This window comes from Leptodactylus fuscus, chromosome 2, assembly GCF_031893055.1.
Source record: "Leptodactylus fuscus isolate aLepFus1 chromosome 2, aLepFus1.hap2, whole genome shotgun sequence".
Taxonomy (NCBI): domain Eukaryota; kingdom Metazoa; phylum Chordata; class Amphibia; order Anura; family Leptodactylidae; genus Leptodactylus; species Leptodactylus fuscus.
The window spans coordinates 45,355,412-45,373,186 of NC_134266.1; the positions used below are offsets into that span (position 1 = coordinate 45,355,412).

At 41.0% G+C, this 17,775-nt stretch overlaps 1 protein-coding gene across 3 annotated transcripts in view; it reads left to right on the forward strand.

Moving 5' to 3' along the window:
- Positions 1 to 17,775, forward strand: part of GLRA2 (glycine receptor alpha 2) — a 155,537-nt gene that overhangs the window by 95,703 nt on the left and 42,059 nt on the right. For all 3 annotated transcript variants that reach the window (XM_075263677.1, XM_075263676.1, XM_075263678.1), the window contains exon 8: positions 12,953 to 13,102. In XM_075263677.1, coding sequence (XP_075119778.1) covers positions 12,953 to 13,102 — 150 coding nt within the window. The remainder of the gene's footprint in view (positions 1 to 12,952; positions 13,103 to 17,775) is intronic.

Here is a 17,775-nt window from a genome sequence, read left to right on the forward strand (position 1 = left end):
AATACTCAGCTGTGAGGGTCGTCTAGTTCCAAAGACTATCTGCCCATATCCCCGACTTCACATCTGCAGACGAGAAGAGGAAACTCTACATCCTACTGGGAAAAGATGAGTCCACTGTGGAGATCGTTGCCCAATACGTGTCCAGCTGTCACCAAACAAGAGGAAGATGAGACCCCAAGGACTATTATTCCCCAAGTCACCCACTTACCCACCCTATGCCCGCCCATACCCACATGTCCATTGTCCACCTGCCACAAAACGAGGAGAACGATGAGACCCCAAGGACTATTGTACTCTAAACCACCCACCCTCCTACCCATCCACCCACTCCATGCTAGCCCCCACCCCCTCCATCACCCCAAATACCACCCACCCAATCCCCCTTCCGCCATACCAACCACTGTCTTTGCTTTGGCAATGCCAAATGTATACTTGGACGTGCCAATAAAGCCTTTTGGATTTGATTTGATACTCAGGGGTCACTATTTTTTGACTGCTTTCCCCTATAAATTGGCCTGGGGGCTGACCCAGCAGCTTCTACAGATCATATGATTACCTTGTTGGAGGGGAGTCTCATCATGGCAGTTCCCATATCTGTGTTCACAGTGTCCATTGATAAACCATCCCTGCCTTATGTAGAGGGTCTCCTGTAGTAGTATCAGCCAGCTCCGTCCTTCTGGAGCATTCAATTTCATGCAGCTGTTGAATACTGAAAGAACGTAGTCAACAGGCGGCCCAGAACCGGATAGAAATAAGAGTGTAAACTTATTTCACACCTTCACGCCCCCCCATCCCATTCCCTTCCACCTCATCAAAACTCACCAGAGACCATGTCTCAGGGTGAAAAACCAGAAGTGTCTAGAAGCAGCTGCATGACGGATTGAGAACCTGTATGCTATTCTCAGGTCACGGAGGGCTGCTATCTCTGCAGGAGGTCAGTGGGGGTCACTGGACATAGAGAGTATAGCGCTGATCGGGATGTATACTTGATGCACATGTCTTCTATGTGAACACGGGTGGGAATTACAGGACATTAACACGTCAGTGAACCATCTTCTTACTGGCTCAAAGTTCAGACTCACTGACCTCTACTGATATGAGTCTGTAATCCCAGCTGAGAAGTCGGTGTGAAAGAAAGTAAGAATCATAAGTATGATTTATACACGGGGTTAAGAGGTAGGTCAGACAGCCCAATGTATGATCAAAAAGAGCAACCCAGCAGGAATCCTCCCTGCAAATTATATGTCCAATCTGGAGTGTGAACAGGTAATGAGCCCTGTCTGACCACATGAAGAATAATAGGACTTTCCTAATGCTGCTTGCGATACAGCCATGGCAGGGAAGCCCTCTCTAGCACTTATGGGGGTCTCATACTTGGAACACCCACTGAGAAATGGGAGAGCCCATGCAGTGACGTGAGGGCCGCAGAAATGTATAAATGTAAGGTCAATGGATGCCGCAATGAGAAAAGGAGGATATGGATAAAATATAGATAATGAAAAAAATGAAAAAAAACAAAACATTTTCTTCATGAATTGGAGGGCTGGATAGCATAACAAGCCTGGAAAAGCTCATACCTGCTGTGAGGCAATCCATTACCAGACCTTACCTGTCACAAGTGCTATAGACCAATCTAGAAATCTACACTGGACAGAAGGATGTTATAAAGGGGTTGCCCAGAAATGTTTATTTATGGCCATAAATATCTGATCGGTGGGAGGCCAACAGGTATTCGGGGACTATTGGCTACATAGAGGCAGAAGCAGGACATAAATAAACATCCTGACAATCACTTTAAGGCCTAGTTCACACGGGGACGGAATAGCGTATTTTGGTCCTGATTTTGATGCAGGAAGCCGCATCAAAATCGGGCCAAAATATGCTTGCCACGATTGTTAGTCGTGGCTTCCCGCTCCGGAGTAGGCCCAAAATGAATGGGCCTAGTACGGAGGGTGCTGCCGCGAGGCAAACGCCGAAATACTGAAGAAAGGGCAGCTCACTTCTTTTTTCCGTGAGCGGCATGTTCACGGAAAAAAGATCGCTAGCGGTCTCCATAGACCAACATTGTGAGAGGGCAGATTATGACGTGGGTACCGCACCATAATCCGTCCCCTCTGCGCCCATGTGAACTAGCCCTAAGGGTATGTTCAAACGGCAGAAACCTTTTCCACTGTGAGAACTCTTCTCGCGGCTAGCTGCGACGGGATGCCGATGCAGTGCACTGGCATCCCATCGCGGCATCCTGCTCCTTTTTAGGCCTGAATGCATGGGCCTAATCGGGAGTGAGTCTCGCGCCGAAGACGCTGCGGCTGCGGAAAGAAGGGGCATGTTGCTTCTTTTTCCCACTAGTGATTTTTTTTCCGCTAGCGGGAAAAAGAAGCAACATGCCCCTTCTTCCCACGGATTCCCAATCAAATGAAAGGGAGCCTTTTCTGCAGGCGGATTTTGAGTCAGATTCCGTGTCAAAATCCACCTGCAAAAGGCTCCGTCTGAACAGACCCTAAAGTGACCATATGCATTCAATAATTATGAGTTCTTCATATACAGTTTGTCTTTGCATACGTGTTCTTAACTGAGAGAGAGAAATATGTAGCTAGTGGCAAAAGATCAACTGGCCTTGCTGAAAGCAACAAGCTGGGCCAACCTTAGTATAATAATGATGGACATCACATGCTGCATCTGTAACATGAAGCTACTGGACATGGAAGCAAAAACTGTACCAGTCCCCTAAACTATAATGTATCATTTATAGTAATGGCCTCCTCATATTAGGAAGAGGCACCTAATGAGCCCCCTAAGGCTCCAGGATTCGGTTGTGACTGCGTCTTCTACGCCCCCTCAAGTTACACCCCAGGGCATTTTCTCCCCCTCTCTCTAAGTATTGCCTATAGGAGACATCATAGCAGCTAGTCTCCACCCATCAGCTTGGGAAGAACTGAAAGTTTGAGATGGAGCCCGCAGAGGGGAAAACTGATTTCTGCAAAGTTTCTTGAAAGGTTAGTCACCCTGTAATGACAATGAAGGACTTTCTAATGAAGCTTTCTTCTATGTTGCGAGAAAAAAAAAAAAAGTAAAAATCACATTTTAAGATCCCGATCTATAAAAGGTTATTCTTTTAGCGGAGATGTGTGGGATGTAATGAGTCACAATTAATCAGCTTTGCTGAACAGTAGTATTTGATGGAGCAGATATTGCAGCATTTTACCTACATTTCTAGCACTGAGTCATTAGAAGTCTCTAAGGAATAATGGCTCAACTGTGTAATGAAACGGATAGGTTTTATTACTCAGATAGGACGGCGTCTTACAATGGCTTGTGCACGGATAATAGTATTGGAACCAAATTTGGAAGTCATGCCAGTCTGTAAATCAGATTACAGGGGCCGCTAAATGGAGATCATTCTAATCACATAATTTGCAGCAAATTGGATATGATAGACTGGGAAGGTCTCTCAGTCAGTATTGATCACACATCTGTGTTTCTATAGTCTATCGCTATGGTCTCTGTTCAGATAATTGATTAACTGTTCATTTCTAGGGAGCGTAGACCACAAGCTTTTATTTAGTACAGAGCAAATACCAAACGTCATATGAGAGATATAACTCTATTAAATGAAACATAGAAGACTGAAGACAGAACAAGACCACATGGTCCATCTAATCTGCCCTGATATTCTAACCATTATATCTTAGGGTCAATGTCGATCTCAAGCATGTATAAATTCACTTACAGAAAAGGATAGTAGGATCCGCTTGACCAGGTAAGTTAAAAAATAACTTTTAATCCGACATGGTTAAAAAACACACAAAAGAAAATAGATGTGAAATGACAAAAAAGAAGAAAAATGGTGATTAAAACCACATTCTGATAGCTATCAGAATGTGGTTTTAATCACCATTTTTCTTCTTTTTTGTCATTTCACATCTATTTTCTTTTGTGTGTTTTTTAACCATGTCGGATTAAAAGTTATTTTTTAACTTACCTGGTCGAGCGGATCCTACTATCCTTTTCTATATGCTTCAACTACAAAGTGCCTTAGTCAGAGGCCAGGATCGTGCACCCAGGAATTATAAGGACTTATCAAGCTAACTGGAGGTGGTGAGCTATATGCTTATTTTTCTTATCTATTTAAATTCACTTACAGTAGATTTACAACCACGTATAAGGGAAGTTTGTTCCAAGCCTCAACTACTCTTTCCTGACATTGCTCCTGATCTTCTTCCCAGGTAAGACTGCAAATCCTCATAGCTACAGTTATCAAAAGCTCTCTGATGAATAGTTAGATCCAAAAACTGGAAGGTAGAAAATTCAAGATCACTCAAGAGATTGTTCAGGATATCAGATAGTATTACCTATACTTAAGATAGGCCATAAATATCGGATTGGTTGGGGGCCAACAGAAAGCCCCCGCATGGATCAGCTTGGTCGCGCTTGTAGCACCTGTACTACAAACAACATAGGGCTGGAAGCAGTTGGCTCTGGTCCCTGTATAGTGGCCGGGTGCTGGAACTGGACTTCAAGTCCCATTGAAGCTACTATACAGGCACCAAATCTGGGCAAGCCCTATAAATTATGGCATATAAGAGCTAATCTTAGTATCTTAGTATAAGTACAGTAGCTTAGTGCAATAGTCTTGTGCTTTTTTCTATCATGTATATGGTTTCCTGTACAGTATATGATATCTTGACATCTAGTCTTTCTCTATGCTTGGCTATCAGCCCCATGATACCTCATTACATCATCACATGGACAGCTAGAGGCAATACCATCCCTGCCTGATAGGAAACATATATAATCTAAGAGATCACAGATATACAGTTAGGGAGGTTGAAATATCATCTTCTTTATGTAGTGATCATCAACAATAACTGTGAAAGGAGTTTCTGTCCTGTGGGAAGCCTTTGTGGTGCGGCTCATGGAGAAACATCATACATGAGGCTTCATACCTGAGATAGTGACCTCTGAAAGATAACAGAAAAACACAGGGTGGAGGGAGGGTCAGAAAGTAATTCTCAGGAGGTCAGCATGAGATCACAGGACCCAACAGAAGACAGGGAATTTAATGGCATGTGAGATTTGGGGAACCTATTATAGATATACCTCTGGTCAAGGAAAAAAGTCATATACAATTTTGACATCATTGTAAGATAATGTATATAATGTATTGTTGCATCATCCAAAACAAACCACAGCCAATAAATAAAGATAAACACAATTATGACATATGCATCATGGAATCCAACTGAGGAATGAACACCAACATCATTGTGACATCATCACTACAGAATACAGACTAGAAAAAGAACAACACTGTTGTGACATCACCATCCTAACCACAGCCAAGGAATACAACCAAGCATTAATGTGACATCATCATAGTAGAAAACATCCAAGAAATAAACACAAACACCATTGTGACACTATGACAATAGAATACAGCCAAGGAATTAAGATAAGCACTATTGTGACATCACCACAAGAAGAGAAACAATGTTATGATGTCATTACAACAGAACACAACCAAAAAATAAGAATAAAGCCTATTGTGACATCACTGCGACGGAATAGAAACCAGAAGAAGAAAAATACATCACCACAATGCAACACAGTTGAAAAAAGCCAAAAACATTAATGCAACATCATCGCTATAAAATACTACTGTAGGGGTTTACAATGATTCAAAGAAGCTGTCCAGGATTTCTTATGTTGTCAATGGGAGCTGCAGTAACAGAACCCAACCACTGTACTAGGTATGGCGCTATCTGCTTCTGGCTCCATGCACTGTATATTAAAGGATGATCCATGATCTTAAGAGCTTAGACTAAGGACAGGCCATAAAAAATCCTAGACAACCAATTTAGAGTCAACTCTATTGCAATCTAAGTGTGGTTCAGTTGAGAGGACCAGGATGGCATGGTACAAGATGGTATGAGAAGCATTGGAAACCGTTTTGACCTAGTAAGCAAATCCCTAACTTATTGGTGCTTTTTCGATCTTGCTGCCATTTTTTCTACATCGCTCCTCATTGAAAGCTTCAGGAAATGTGTCACCAAGATTTCATGACCGATACTTGTAGAGGTTGGAGGTGTTTTGCATTGAAGACAACAATGAGAGTGCCTATGGCTTTATTCTCTATACTAGGGATTCCTTGTAGGCACATATAACCCAGCCATGTCTATGAGGACTAAGAACCCAAGATTTTAGGTCTCTTTGGATGATTGAGTTCACTGCTCACTAAAGATTTTGCATAAAGGGTCAAAATGGATTTTGAATCTGTCGAAATGTGAAAAACAGATGCCAAAATACTTTAAAAAAAAATTGTTTTAAGAAAATAAGATACATATATAATATTCTTGTAGTATTGTGTCACTTCTAAAGGACTATCCTATCAGACATAGGAATAGTTAGTGGGAGATCCCAGTTCTCTTTCCTATTGTTTGCACTGTGAGAGCTGGAACTTTTCTTGATACGATCAGGCTGCCTGTGTGTTCCAGTTGTTCTTGCTAAAGATAGTCAATTCCCTGAATCTCCGAAGGAAAAATCTCACGTCTAATATTTGCTGTGAAGTCAACTGTGTGCAATGAATAGGATTTAAGTGTAACAAACCGTACGAGGAGGAATCTGTGAAATAAATTGAAATGACCACAATCTTACAGACATGGCCGTGACTGGTTAGCCATGGACATACTAGTATGAACACATTTATATTATGTTCCCGCTTATAAACCCATCAGAAACGACCTAACAGACATGTGGACTTCAGTTACCATTGGATGACAAAAGTGTAATGGTCCGCACCTAGGAGGCATAAAGTTATCACAACTACCCGCTGTTAGATGTTAGACTGGAAATGGAAAATCACAGCCATCCTTTTACTTTGGGTGTTGGCTGATAATGGAAGAAATGGAATAGTCTTATATCACTGTGCTCAAATGTGCAGAAATAAAGAAGATGAGATTTTCACTGTCGGCTGGTTAATTTTCGGTTCTTTGGTAAAGGAAAGTTATCAGCTCTTTAAGACATGACACATCTATTTCTACAATAATTTCTTTATTCTGTGTTAGACCTTGTGCAGACAAATATAGACAAATTCCCTTGCGACACCCTAGGGTCTACGACCGCCGCAGTGTGATGTTGCATCAGGTGTCATATATTGTATAAAACTTTATTTGCATTAAAAGTTGTTCACTAAGTTTGGGGTAGGAGGGTTACAAGGGGGCAAAAACCAAGGAATAGGTGCCTTATATTGGCGATCTTATCCAAAACCCCAAAGCCATAGAGGGGTACATTAAAGATTTGTCATCACAGATTCTTATTCCATATCCACATTATAGGGGATAAGTGTCACATTGCTCTGGGCCCCAGCATCCTCCTTGTGAATGAAGAACCACCATGCTTGCCCAACTGGCTCTCCATTCACTTTTATGAAACTATCAGTACCACAACCTCCAGAAGCCGCATTACAGTGAATGGAGCATTGGTTGGGCACTGGTGCTTCATTCATATGGAGGATGCAGGGGGATTTTTGAACCCTTGTTCTCCTGTTCCTTGGGGGTTCCCAGCACTCTGCCACGTATCCTGTGGATATGGGATAAATGTGTCCAATGAGAAAACCCCTTTAGGGGCCATTGCACCTGTATAGGTCTATTAAAAATCCAGTTAGAAGTCACAACGTGGTTGTGTGCCATCATACACTGTTCATGTGCATATATACCGATGTCCTTCCTTACCTTGCCTCTTAGCAGACTTGTCAGAATATGTCACTAGATGACCATTTTTTAAAAAACAACATGATTTTGTGATATTCTGTCACAAGATATCTATCCTATATATGTCTCTGCACATGGTCACCCAGAGGAAGGGTTGTTAATCTTTATACTGTATCATCTAAGTTTACACCGTCTGTTAATTGGCTTACCGTGGAACAGAGGTTTATGCTCAAATTTGGAACAAATAGATACATTTTGTCACATTCATAAGGGTTTGTTTTCCCATTTCCCTCCCTCACTAGTTTTCCTACTGTTCCTTCTTCTCACTTCCTGTTTTCTTCAATAAACTGATGGGTGGCTTTGAATGTTGGATGGACTAGAGAATATGAAGTACCTCAGTAACCCAGTAGATATAGACATTGCCTTTAACATGAGAGATTATTTATTATTATTACTATCCATCTATAATAAAGCAGATAAAATAATAAGCACAGTAAATGTATATTACATTACTCAGGTTTAAAGAGAAAAAAAGCATACATCTTGCCAGGACAAGCAACAGACTTGCAGTAAACTCAATGGTTATCTTTGTGTTTACATAGAGAAATAACAGAGACTATCCATGCCTTTTTCAACTGACCAAATAGAAGGAGATAACAGCTTTCAGAACAAACCTGATTTGAGAACGCAGCCCCCCTCTCATCCAGAGAGCAAGGAGTCATCTGTTCTATAATGTTAGATAAGGAGAGATATCAGGCAGGGTACCTTAACAATATTGTGTAAACAATGGGATAGATAATTTCACATAGCAGGTAAACAAAGCAGCATTTCAAGCAATGTTGAGATAGGATCATTGAGATGGGAATACCTCTTTAAGCATTTCCCCTTTCTCCATGCTCTTTGTTCAGGAAGCTATGCTCTCTCTTCAAGTGAGTCAGAAATATGTGACCTCAAAGTTGATGTACCAAGATGCCCCCCATAACCACAGCAGTAACTTTGCCTCTATGTACTGTATTGGATTCAAATTTGAGCTAATATTAGGCTGGATACACGTGCATGGAGATATTTTTCACAGAAGCATTACGGAGGTATACAGAAGTACAGTAAAGACTTCATGCCTTGCGTGGGTGTTCTATTATGTTGCTGTACGAAAAGCCTTAGCACATACAGTATGTACTGTATTCACACATAGTAAATTTGTTGCAGATATGTCTGTGGCCGCCTCATTCATCTGCTTGGGGCTTGGAGAAATGATTGGACATGCTGTAGACAAAAAGTCATTCAGATGAACTGGACACATTCTCACCCGCAGATATTTCTGTAACAAATCTTCCGCATGTAATTATTTCCTGATACTTTGGTTGCTTTGGCTCAGTCTGACAATAAATTACATACTTAGATATATAATAATATAATATTCTTGCACCTACTAGGATACAATTCTCAAAGACATATAAATCATGCTTTTGTTGGCTTTTGACTCAGTATATTGTATGCCATGTATCAGCAGGGGTCATTACTCTTAGAAGTTGGCGGTAACTTTCACAATCATAAACTTTGTGATATAAATGGATGCACGTCACCTCCCGGTTGTTAATAGAACCGTGGGAAATTCCTTTTGCAACATTTCAACTCTTGTCAAAAAAATCTTGTAAAAAAAAAAGTTCACCTGGAGAAAATCAGAATGGAGAATAAGCTGGAAGCAATGAGGATAAAAGATCGAGATTTTAATATTCTAATTGGGGTTTATTCACACAGAAGGCTGTTGAGTTTACATAATGTATACAGCACTTATGTATATATACAATGAGGGATAATTATGTTGCCAAAAGAGCAAATAATAGTTTCTTATAAGAACAGATGAGCAATACTTGACATTTAAAGCGACTCTCCAGTCAGGAGCGTGAAAATAATACAGAAGTCGGTACCTTCAGGGTATGACTTCCTGCTGTTTATTTTCCTTACATCTTACTTCTTGGCTGCTTTGAAGTTCAGTTCTGTCAAGGCAGGGATGTGATATACAGTATATGCTCAGTGCACTGAGACAGGGTAGTCACTGACACACCCCCTGCTCTGCTGCAGCTACAGCCAATGATGAGGCAGGGGCGTGTCTTATACTACCTCAGATAAACTGTAGTCACAGACCACAGCTTTGCTCTAATGGAGCTCAGCTCTAAGTACTGACTTACCTAGAATTTCTTACCTACTGACTGAAAGGTCTCTTTAAAGGGGTTGTCCAGGATATATATATATTTTTTAATTAGGCCAAGAGAGGTGGAAAAAAAAAAACCAAAACACTCATCTGTCCCCGATGCTCTGGTGTCTTGCAGTATAATCCGGTCCTGCTGCTCTGGTGTTTTCTTCCATCTCTGGGTCCTTTCCTTAGGCCACCTTCAGTGGCCACCACTGATGCCAGATAAGAAAAAGGATCTGGATATCACAAGCGGCGAAAACATCGGAGCAGCAGGACCGGACCAAACTGGGAAACATCAGAGAATCCGGGCACAGGTGCATATGTTTTGGGGTTTTTTTTCACCTTCCCCAGCCTGATATAAAAATCAAAGTATCCTGGACAACCTCTTTAAAGGGGTATTCCCACTTCGCATACTCACCAGTCTTCACTGCTGTAAAATCTTCTTTCTTCCTGGTTTCTTGCATCATTTGGTTGGCGGGGTTTCACATGCAACCTGCCGTTTAGCTCCGCCCCCAAATTAGTGTGTAGCTCCGCCCACCCATATTGGACTATGAAGTACAGGCAGCAGCAACTCCATTCTGTGTTACATACAGAGACTGCCTGTCTCTGCCATAATGAACACAATTGAATTAGCTAGCCTGATAACTGGGAGAACAGAAGACGAGTTCAGAAATTAAAGCAACTCCTCTCCTCTATCTGATAGCAGGGAACTAGGTCACGTGGTGTAGACACAGGAATAGCTAGATACACAGGCTCGCTCCCTGCACTTAGCCCCTCCTCCCTCCCCCCTGAGAGCAGCAGATACATCACTTGACTTTTGAGCAGATAAGTCAGGGCTGTGTCAACTATGAATTGAATAAAATAAGATAGTGGACAAACAAAGCAGTTTTGCTGAAGCAATGTATTCAGGAAAAGTCTTACATCCACATTAACAAGCAGTATAGATAGGATCCTTGTGATGGGACAACCCCTTTAAGGTCAACCTAGTATTTCTCCAGCCATCTACAATGGTGGGTTTTCTGGGACTTTAATACTGGTGACCTATCCTTAGGATCAATAAGTCACCTTTATTGTCCTGACACCCAGGACCCCAACAGATCAGCTGGTTGAAGAAGGCAGAGAGTTCCGGTAAGTGCAGCCACCCTTTCACTGAATACCAAGCACATTGTCGCACAAATCAAAGGGGCTATACTTGGTATTGCAGTTCAGCCCCATTCATTTGAATAACACTGAGAAACTGCTGAACCATGTGAACAGGGAAATTGACATATTCAGTAAAAGTAAGGCTATGTTCACACCTCCGTTGGAGACTCCACCACAGAAACTGCCAAAAATCTGCGGAGAGGAAAGTCCTGCATGGAGGACTCTGCTTTCAGTATGAAAATGGTAGACAAGAGTGTAACTATTTTAGCGATCTGACTCTCCATTGTTTGGGTGCCCGATGGAGCCAAATGATGGAGAGCCCGGCACAGATGAGAACCTAGTCTAAGGGATTGCAGCGCTCTTGACGCCTCTTCAAACATCTGATCAGTAGGGTCTCAAGTGTTGAACCTTTATCACTTCGCCGATCCCACAATGGTAAACTAAGGATAGGTCATTAATATGTAAGTCACAGAAGCCTCTATAACAGGTCGTATTATCCGGATATTCTTTGGCATTGTACCGCTGATATCATTATTATCATCGCATCAAATATTTTCACGCTTTCTCACGTTTTCTCCAGAGGGTTGGGGTTAAGAAATATTGAACTTCAGCAAACCGTCTTCTGACAAATGAAAGGTATATTCACATGCGGCAGATTTGTTGCAGGAATGTCTGGAACCGTTCATCTCATCCTTATGGGGCTCGCAGAAATCTACGTGCTTGCTGCCATAACAACCTCAGTCAGCAGACAAATGGAACTGAATAGCAACTGCAGAAATGTCTTCACCATATTTGTTATATGTGAAGATCCTATAAAACAGCGAGGAGATTATAAAGTTCTCTGTAGCCCGAATAACATTCCTGGAAATATAGAATCTATCATTTACAATACACAGTAAAAACAGGGTCTAATAATTCCAATTATAGTCCAATACCGGTGAAATTTGTTGAAGCAAACGTGTCAGTAAAAGTTTATTTTTTGCTGTAAAATTTCAATTTTGTTTTGTGCTGTACTCGTGTTATTCCTCCTGGATTGTACGAAGAACCTGACAACTGCATGTTCCCTTTGTCAGTAGCATGTACTTACCCTGTGATTGGACAGTGCCAGGCTATGACACGCCCTGTTGACAATGGAACTAGAAACATAGCAACATAGTATCTATACATTGTCCAGGAAGAATAATAAAGTAGCAGCACTAGTAGAAATATAAAAGATGCCAAAGAATTTGTTATTTTAAGGAGAATTAAAATTTACCTCCAATTATAAAACAACTTCCCATAAATGAATAGTACAGGGGAATATAAGAAACTTTGTAATATATGTTATCAAAGAAATATGTTTCCTTTCTACTAGGCTGCTCTCTTCCTCATCTTCACTCAGACTGTTTATCTCTATAGCATACTGTTTTTAATATTGTACACAGAAGTCTATGGAGAGGGATCTGCTGCCAGTAGATTTATTGCCACATTCTGTGCAGTGGTAGAGTCTTATCTTGAAGAAATAGCAGTGTCACAAGAGCTCTCCCTGACTTACAAGGTAGCATCAGTAATTATTTGTGTCGTGTCCAGCTGTCTCCTCTTCCACCCCTCTCCATAGACTTCTATGTAAAAAGTAAAAGAGTCTGAAAAGCGAAGAAGGAAACCTATTTCTATATTAGGATATATTACAAAGTTTCTTACATTCACCTGTCCTATTCATTCATGAATTCATGAAAAGTTGTTTGATAATTGGCGATATGTTGTCAGGAGCCATTTACAGACCCTTAATAGACCTTTAATGGTCACATGTCACGATTTTATTTCCACTCCGAACCTCACATTCTAGATGAGTGGATTCCAATTTATCATATACCAGTATCTGTAAATCACAGGACAAGATCTAAAGCTCTGTTTTTGTCTTCGGCAGGTATCGTATGTGAAAGCAATTGACATCTGGATGGCTGTTTGCCTACTGTTTGTGTTTGCGGCTTTACTAGAATATGCAGCTGTGAATTTTGTATCAAGACAACACAAGGAGTTTCTGAGACTTCGCAGGAGGCAGAAAAGACAAAGCAAGGTAGGGGAATGGTAAATCTCAATTGGAGCACTGTGTGTTTTCTGCGTTGTATCACACTTCATGTTATTATGGACTCCAACTATTACAGTCATTTTATGTTCTTATTTCTCTCTTTTCTTATTTTGCTATGATTCTGTATTATGGAGCTGCCACTACTATCTGTATGGGCCTCTATGAGGCATAAAGTTTTCCACTATTGTAGGAAATATTTTGCCAAAAATTTTTCACATATTCTATATGAATCATTAAAAGAAAGGATATGGGTGCTTGCAATTTGGTTTGGAGGCAAAGAAAGGTATATATGAGTCTTTAGCAGACGATGGGTGCCATATTATGGTTCTATATGGCACCCATCCCTACGGTAGCCGCATGCGTGTGCCCATAGATTACCTAAGTATTCCTTACCATGGTATGTAGGCATGGACATATCTGCTAGATGTAAGCAGGAGTTATCATAACTGCATTACATCTAATACAATTGAATTTTCCTACTTCACATATCGATGTTACAGCATATCCACATTATATGCAGTACATGTATAAAGTGGGAAATCCCATGTCAGCTTTTCATCTATAATGCACCAGTCAGTAATAGGAGAGAGTTCATTACATCTCTGACACACTTTGCAGAAAAGCATTATACGGTACATTACGGGAGACTGACTACCGAAGTCACTGTTCACTTCACATGTGGTACCTCTATCAGTACACATCAGGGTATTCCCTCCATGTATATGTCTTATGCTTATTATGCTCATTGGTAAATTTTGTATTGGAAATTCTTCTCTATAGGAAAGTGCAGCAGGCTATGATTTACTATGCAGTAAAACCTATGGATATTTTCATGTTAGTAGCTTTCTCACCACATAAACCAAACATCAGGGGAATAACAAGAAACCATGGGGCCCTACAGTGAAACTTATAATGGGGCCCAACTCTACCATTAGCACCTTAAGCAACAAGTCCAGAACTTGAAAAGTGTAGCATTATTTTGGTCTCCTTTACATGTAGGGATAACATACACAGTGATTTACAGTGCATATAATATAATGCACACAGTGATGTCACAGAACAAGGATAATACACACAGTGATATCACAGTACGGGAATAATACACACAGTTATGTCACAGCAAAGGGATAATGTACACAGTCATGTCACATTAAAGGGTTAATACACACAGTGATGTCATAGTACAAGGCTAATACAGACAGTGATGTCACAGTACAGGGATAATGTAAACAGTGATGGCTCAGTATAGGGGTAATGCATACAGTGATGGTACAGGGATAATGCACATGGCGATATCATAGCACAGAGGATAATGCAAATGTTTTATAGTGACCATGCAATGTTACTACAGCATGTAATAATATCACATCTGCTATAAAACAGATACTGTGTGATATAAATAGTAAAGGGCCCCGAGGCGGTACAATGTGCTCCACAGTGGATCCCAGATAGTACAATGTGCTCCACAGTGGCTGCCAAAAAGTATTATATGCTCCACAGTGACCACCACAGTATGATATGCTCCACAGTAGCCCCCACATAGTATTATATGCGCCACAGTAGCCCCCCACATGGTACAATGTGCTCCACAGTGACCCCCACAGTATTATATGCTCCACAGTAGCCCCCACACAGTATAATATGCTACTTACCTTACCTCCCACGATTAGCAGCTGGGCATCCTCCTTTTTCTATCACTGCAGGCACTGATGAATTACATCATCGCGCCTGCATCAGGGCAGAGGTCACACTTCACTGTCTAGCATCCCAGTACATTGCACAAGCTATTGAATGATGCCATTACAAAGTGCAATTTTTCCCGCAAACAATAAGCCATCATGTGACTCTGTGAACAAAAAAAAAGAAATTATAGCTCTTTGAAGGTGGGGAGGAAAAACAGATACGCAAAAATGAAAATTGGTTCAGTATTTAAAGGGTTAATAAAAAGCCAATTTACTTATCAGTATATTTTTGGGGATATGGAACGAAAACCCAGACAAACATGGGGAGAATATACAGTACAAACTCTCGACCTGTAGGGTAACTGGCCTTCCATGAGGGTTGTCAGATTTCATCCCATAAAGAGCTTCTCCAAGGCTGACATTTATCAATTTATATTCAGGATAGATCATTATTTAGAGATTGGTGAGGTTTGACAGTCAGCACCCCCACTGATCAGCTGATGACAACACAATGTACTGAGCTGGAAGTAGACTGCTGCATACACTGTGTATTGGCCCAGCTACACCACTGCAGCTCAGCTCCCCTTCAAACAAACCATCTGCTTCTTGCTCTGTACATTCTACAAATATTAGTTGATCAATATGGGGCCCCAAGTGTCGGACCCCACCGATCTCAAATTATTCACCTATCCTAAGGATAAGATAATGAATGTTAGTCTTGGAGAGCCCCTTTAAACAAAAAAGGTTGAAGATATCTGTTGAAGTTAAGACCCCAAGCACATTAGACTCAGTAGTAGTATGGAGAAAGTAAAAGTTTACCATGACAATTCCTTAACTACGCTGTGGACAGAACATTACAGAAAACAACTTATTTTGGGGCGACAAGGTGGCTCAGTGGTTAGTACTGCAGTCTTGCAGTGCTGGAGTCCTGGGTTCAAGTCCCACCAGGAACAACATCTGCAAGGAGTTTGTATGTTCTTCCCGTGTTTGCGTGGATTTCCTCCCATTCTACAAAGACATACTGATAGGAGGCAAAAAAATGTAGATTGTGATCCCTACATGGGGCTCACAATCTACATATATAAAAAAAAAAAATGACTTATTTCTAAAATCAGGTTTTCTGTTAAGCATATTTTTAAGAATTTTTGGTTATTTTTTATTTTACATGTTACATAAACATTTCTAAAATCCCTGCAGTTCTCACTGGCCACTAAGCCAAATAATATGTTGTTAGTCCTGCAAGCAGCCTATTTTCTCTCCACATTTTTTGGGTGGAAATCTGATGGACCTCATTATATTTTATGGGGTTTCTACTGATAACCACTTTTTAAGCAGATTGGGTTTCCTTTTTTTTCCGGGTCCTGAAGCAGGCCCAAAGAAAGGAAACCCGAACACAGATGTGAACCTTGCGTTAGCACACTGGTGATCACAACTATCATATAAGAAAGAGAATCCACCGGCCACAATAGGTAATGTCACTTTATCTATTACCCTATCTACACAATGGCCTCTGTGAAGATCAACATAAAAATCTTAAAAAATATGTTTAATATAAAAACATGATTTTCTGGCGACACATTTCCTTTAAGGGTAAGGCCCCACGTTGCGAAAACGCTGCATATTTTTGAGCCAGTAGTGGATTGAGTAGAAGGGAGAAGTATAAGAGCTTCCCAGATATTCCCTATTCCTTTTGTAGCCATTCTTGGCTTTGGTTCCAAAATCTGCAACAAAACACGCTGAGTTTCCGCAACGTAGGGCTTTAGCCTAACTCAAATTTCAACAGCTTTCATTGAGTTCTGTGACAGGATATCACAGCGCAGCGAGTTATCAGAGTCTGTCGATGAGATCCCCCCGTTCTACGTTATAATGCGTTGTATCTTACTGTATATCCATTTGTTACTTTCACAGTAAAAGTGAAATAATTTTAGAAGCAATATAAGAGGAATTTGTGGTTCCTGGACTCAGCAATCTTGTAAATCATCCCGGGAATGGCCGGGGCATGCTCTGACTACTGAATATGTCCTTGTGCCAGAAGCCAGCTTAGAAGGGGCTGTAATGTCTGACATCGCTTGTAGCGCGTGATATATCTTATTGCGGTTTCTTCAATTTCAGCAAATAAATAACATGTTTTTGGAAGCATTGTCATCTTATTGTCTCATAATTCTACATTATGTTAATTGCATGAAGGATTGTATCCTCCTGCAGTCGGGGGTCACACAAACAATGGTGCTCACAAGCAGCGGAGTTGTGAGCGGAGTACAAAAGGCAGTGATTAAATAGATGAATGTGTGCACACAGATTAAACAATGATCTTCCCCTACAGAAGAAGCTGAAGCGGCGGCGCGAGAACCGCGAGAAGTTGCTATGGAGATAGCTAAGTAGTATCAAGTCAACACTCACAAAGTAAACCAAGTAGATAGTGTATAAATGGTGCGCGGTATGAATATTTATAGAACACTTTAATGGCTCGTGCACATGGCGGTATTATCATTTGTACAACGCTGAGACTTACGGAGCCATATTAAAGGCGTCCATACAAGAGTATGGGGCTCCACTGTACCTCTGTATACCTCCTAAAGCAGCATACAACAACAGATATACGCACTCTAGAAGAATTTATTTAAGGCTTTAACCTTGCATATCAACCTAGGCCTAGGTAGGTTAGTGTCACCGGAATTATATGGTGTTTTTTCCCTATAAGTCGCTGCCTCCGTTGTCATTTTTGTCAGTATTTGCTCTTTGAAGCAAATGGATGGGACTGAGCTGCCGCATGGTCATGTCACCAATAGATGTGATGTCACTTCCTGAAAAGAAGAAAGCGGCCATGTTTTCTAATCCTCGACTATCCCTTTAATTAAGTCCCTGGCTGGTAGATTATTAAAAGGTCCTATTAATCTGTGTGACAGAATTGAAGCCTAAGCCACTCAGGAACTAATGGAGATTTTAGGAATAACTCACACCAGCTTTCTATTGTGAGTT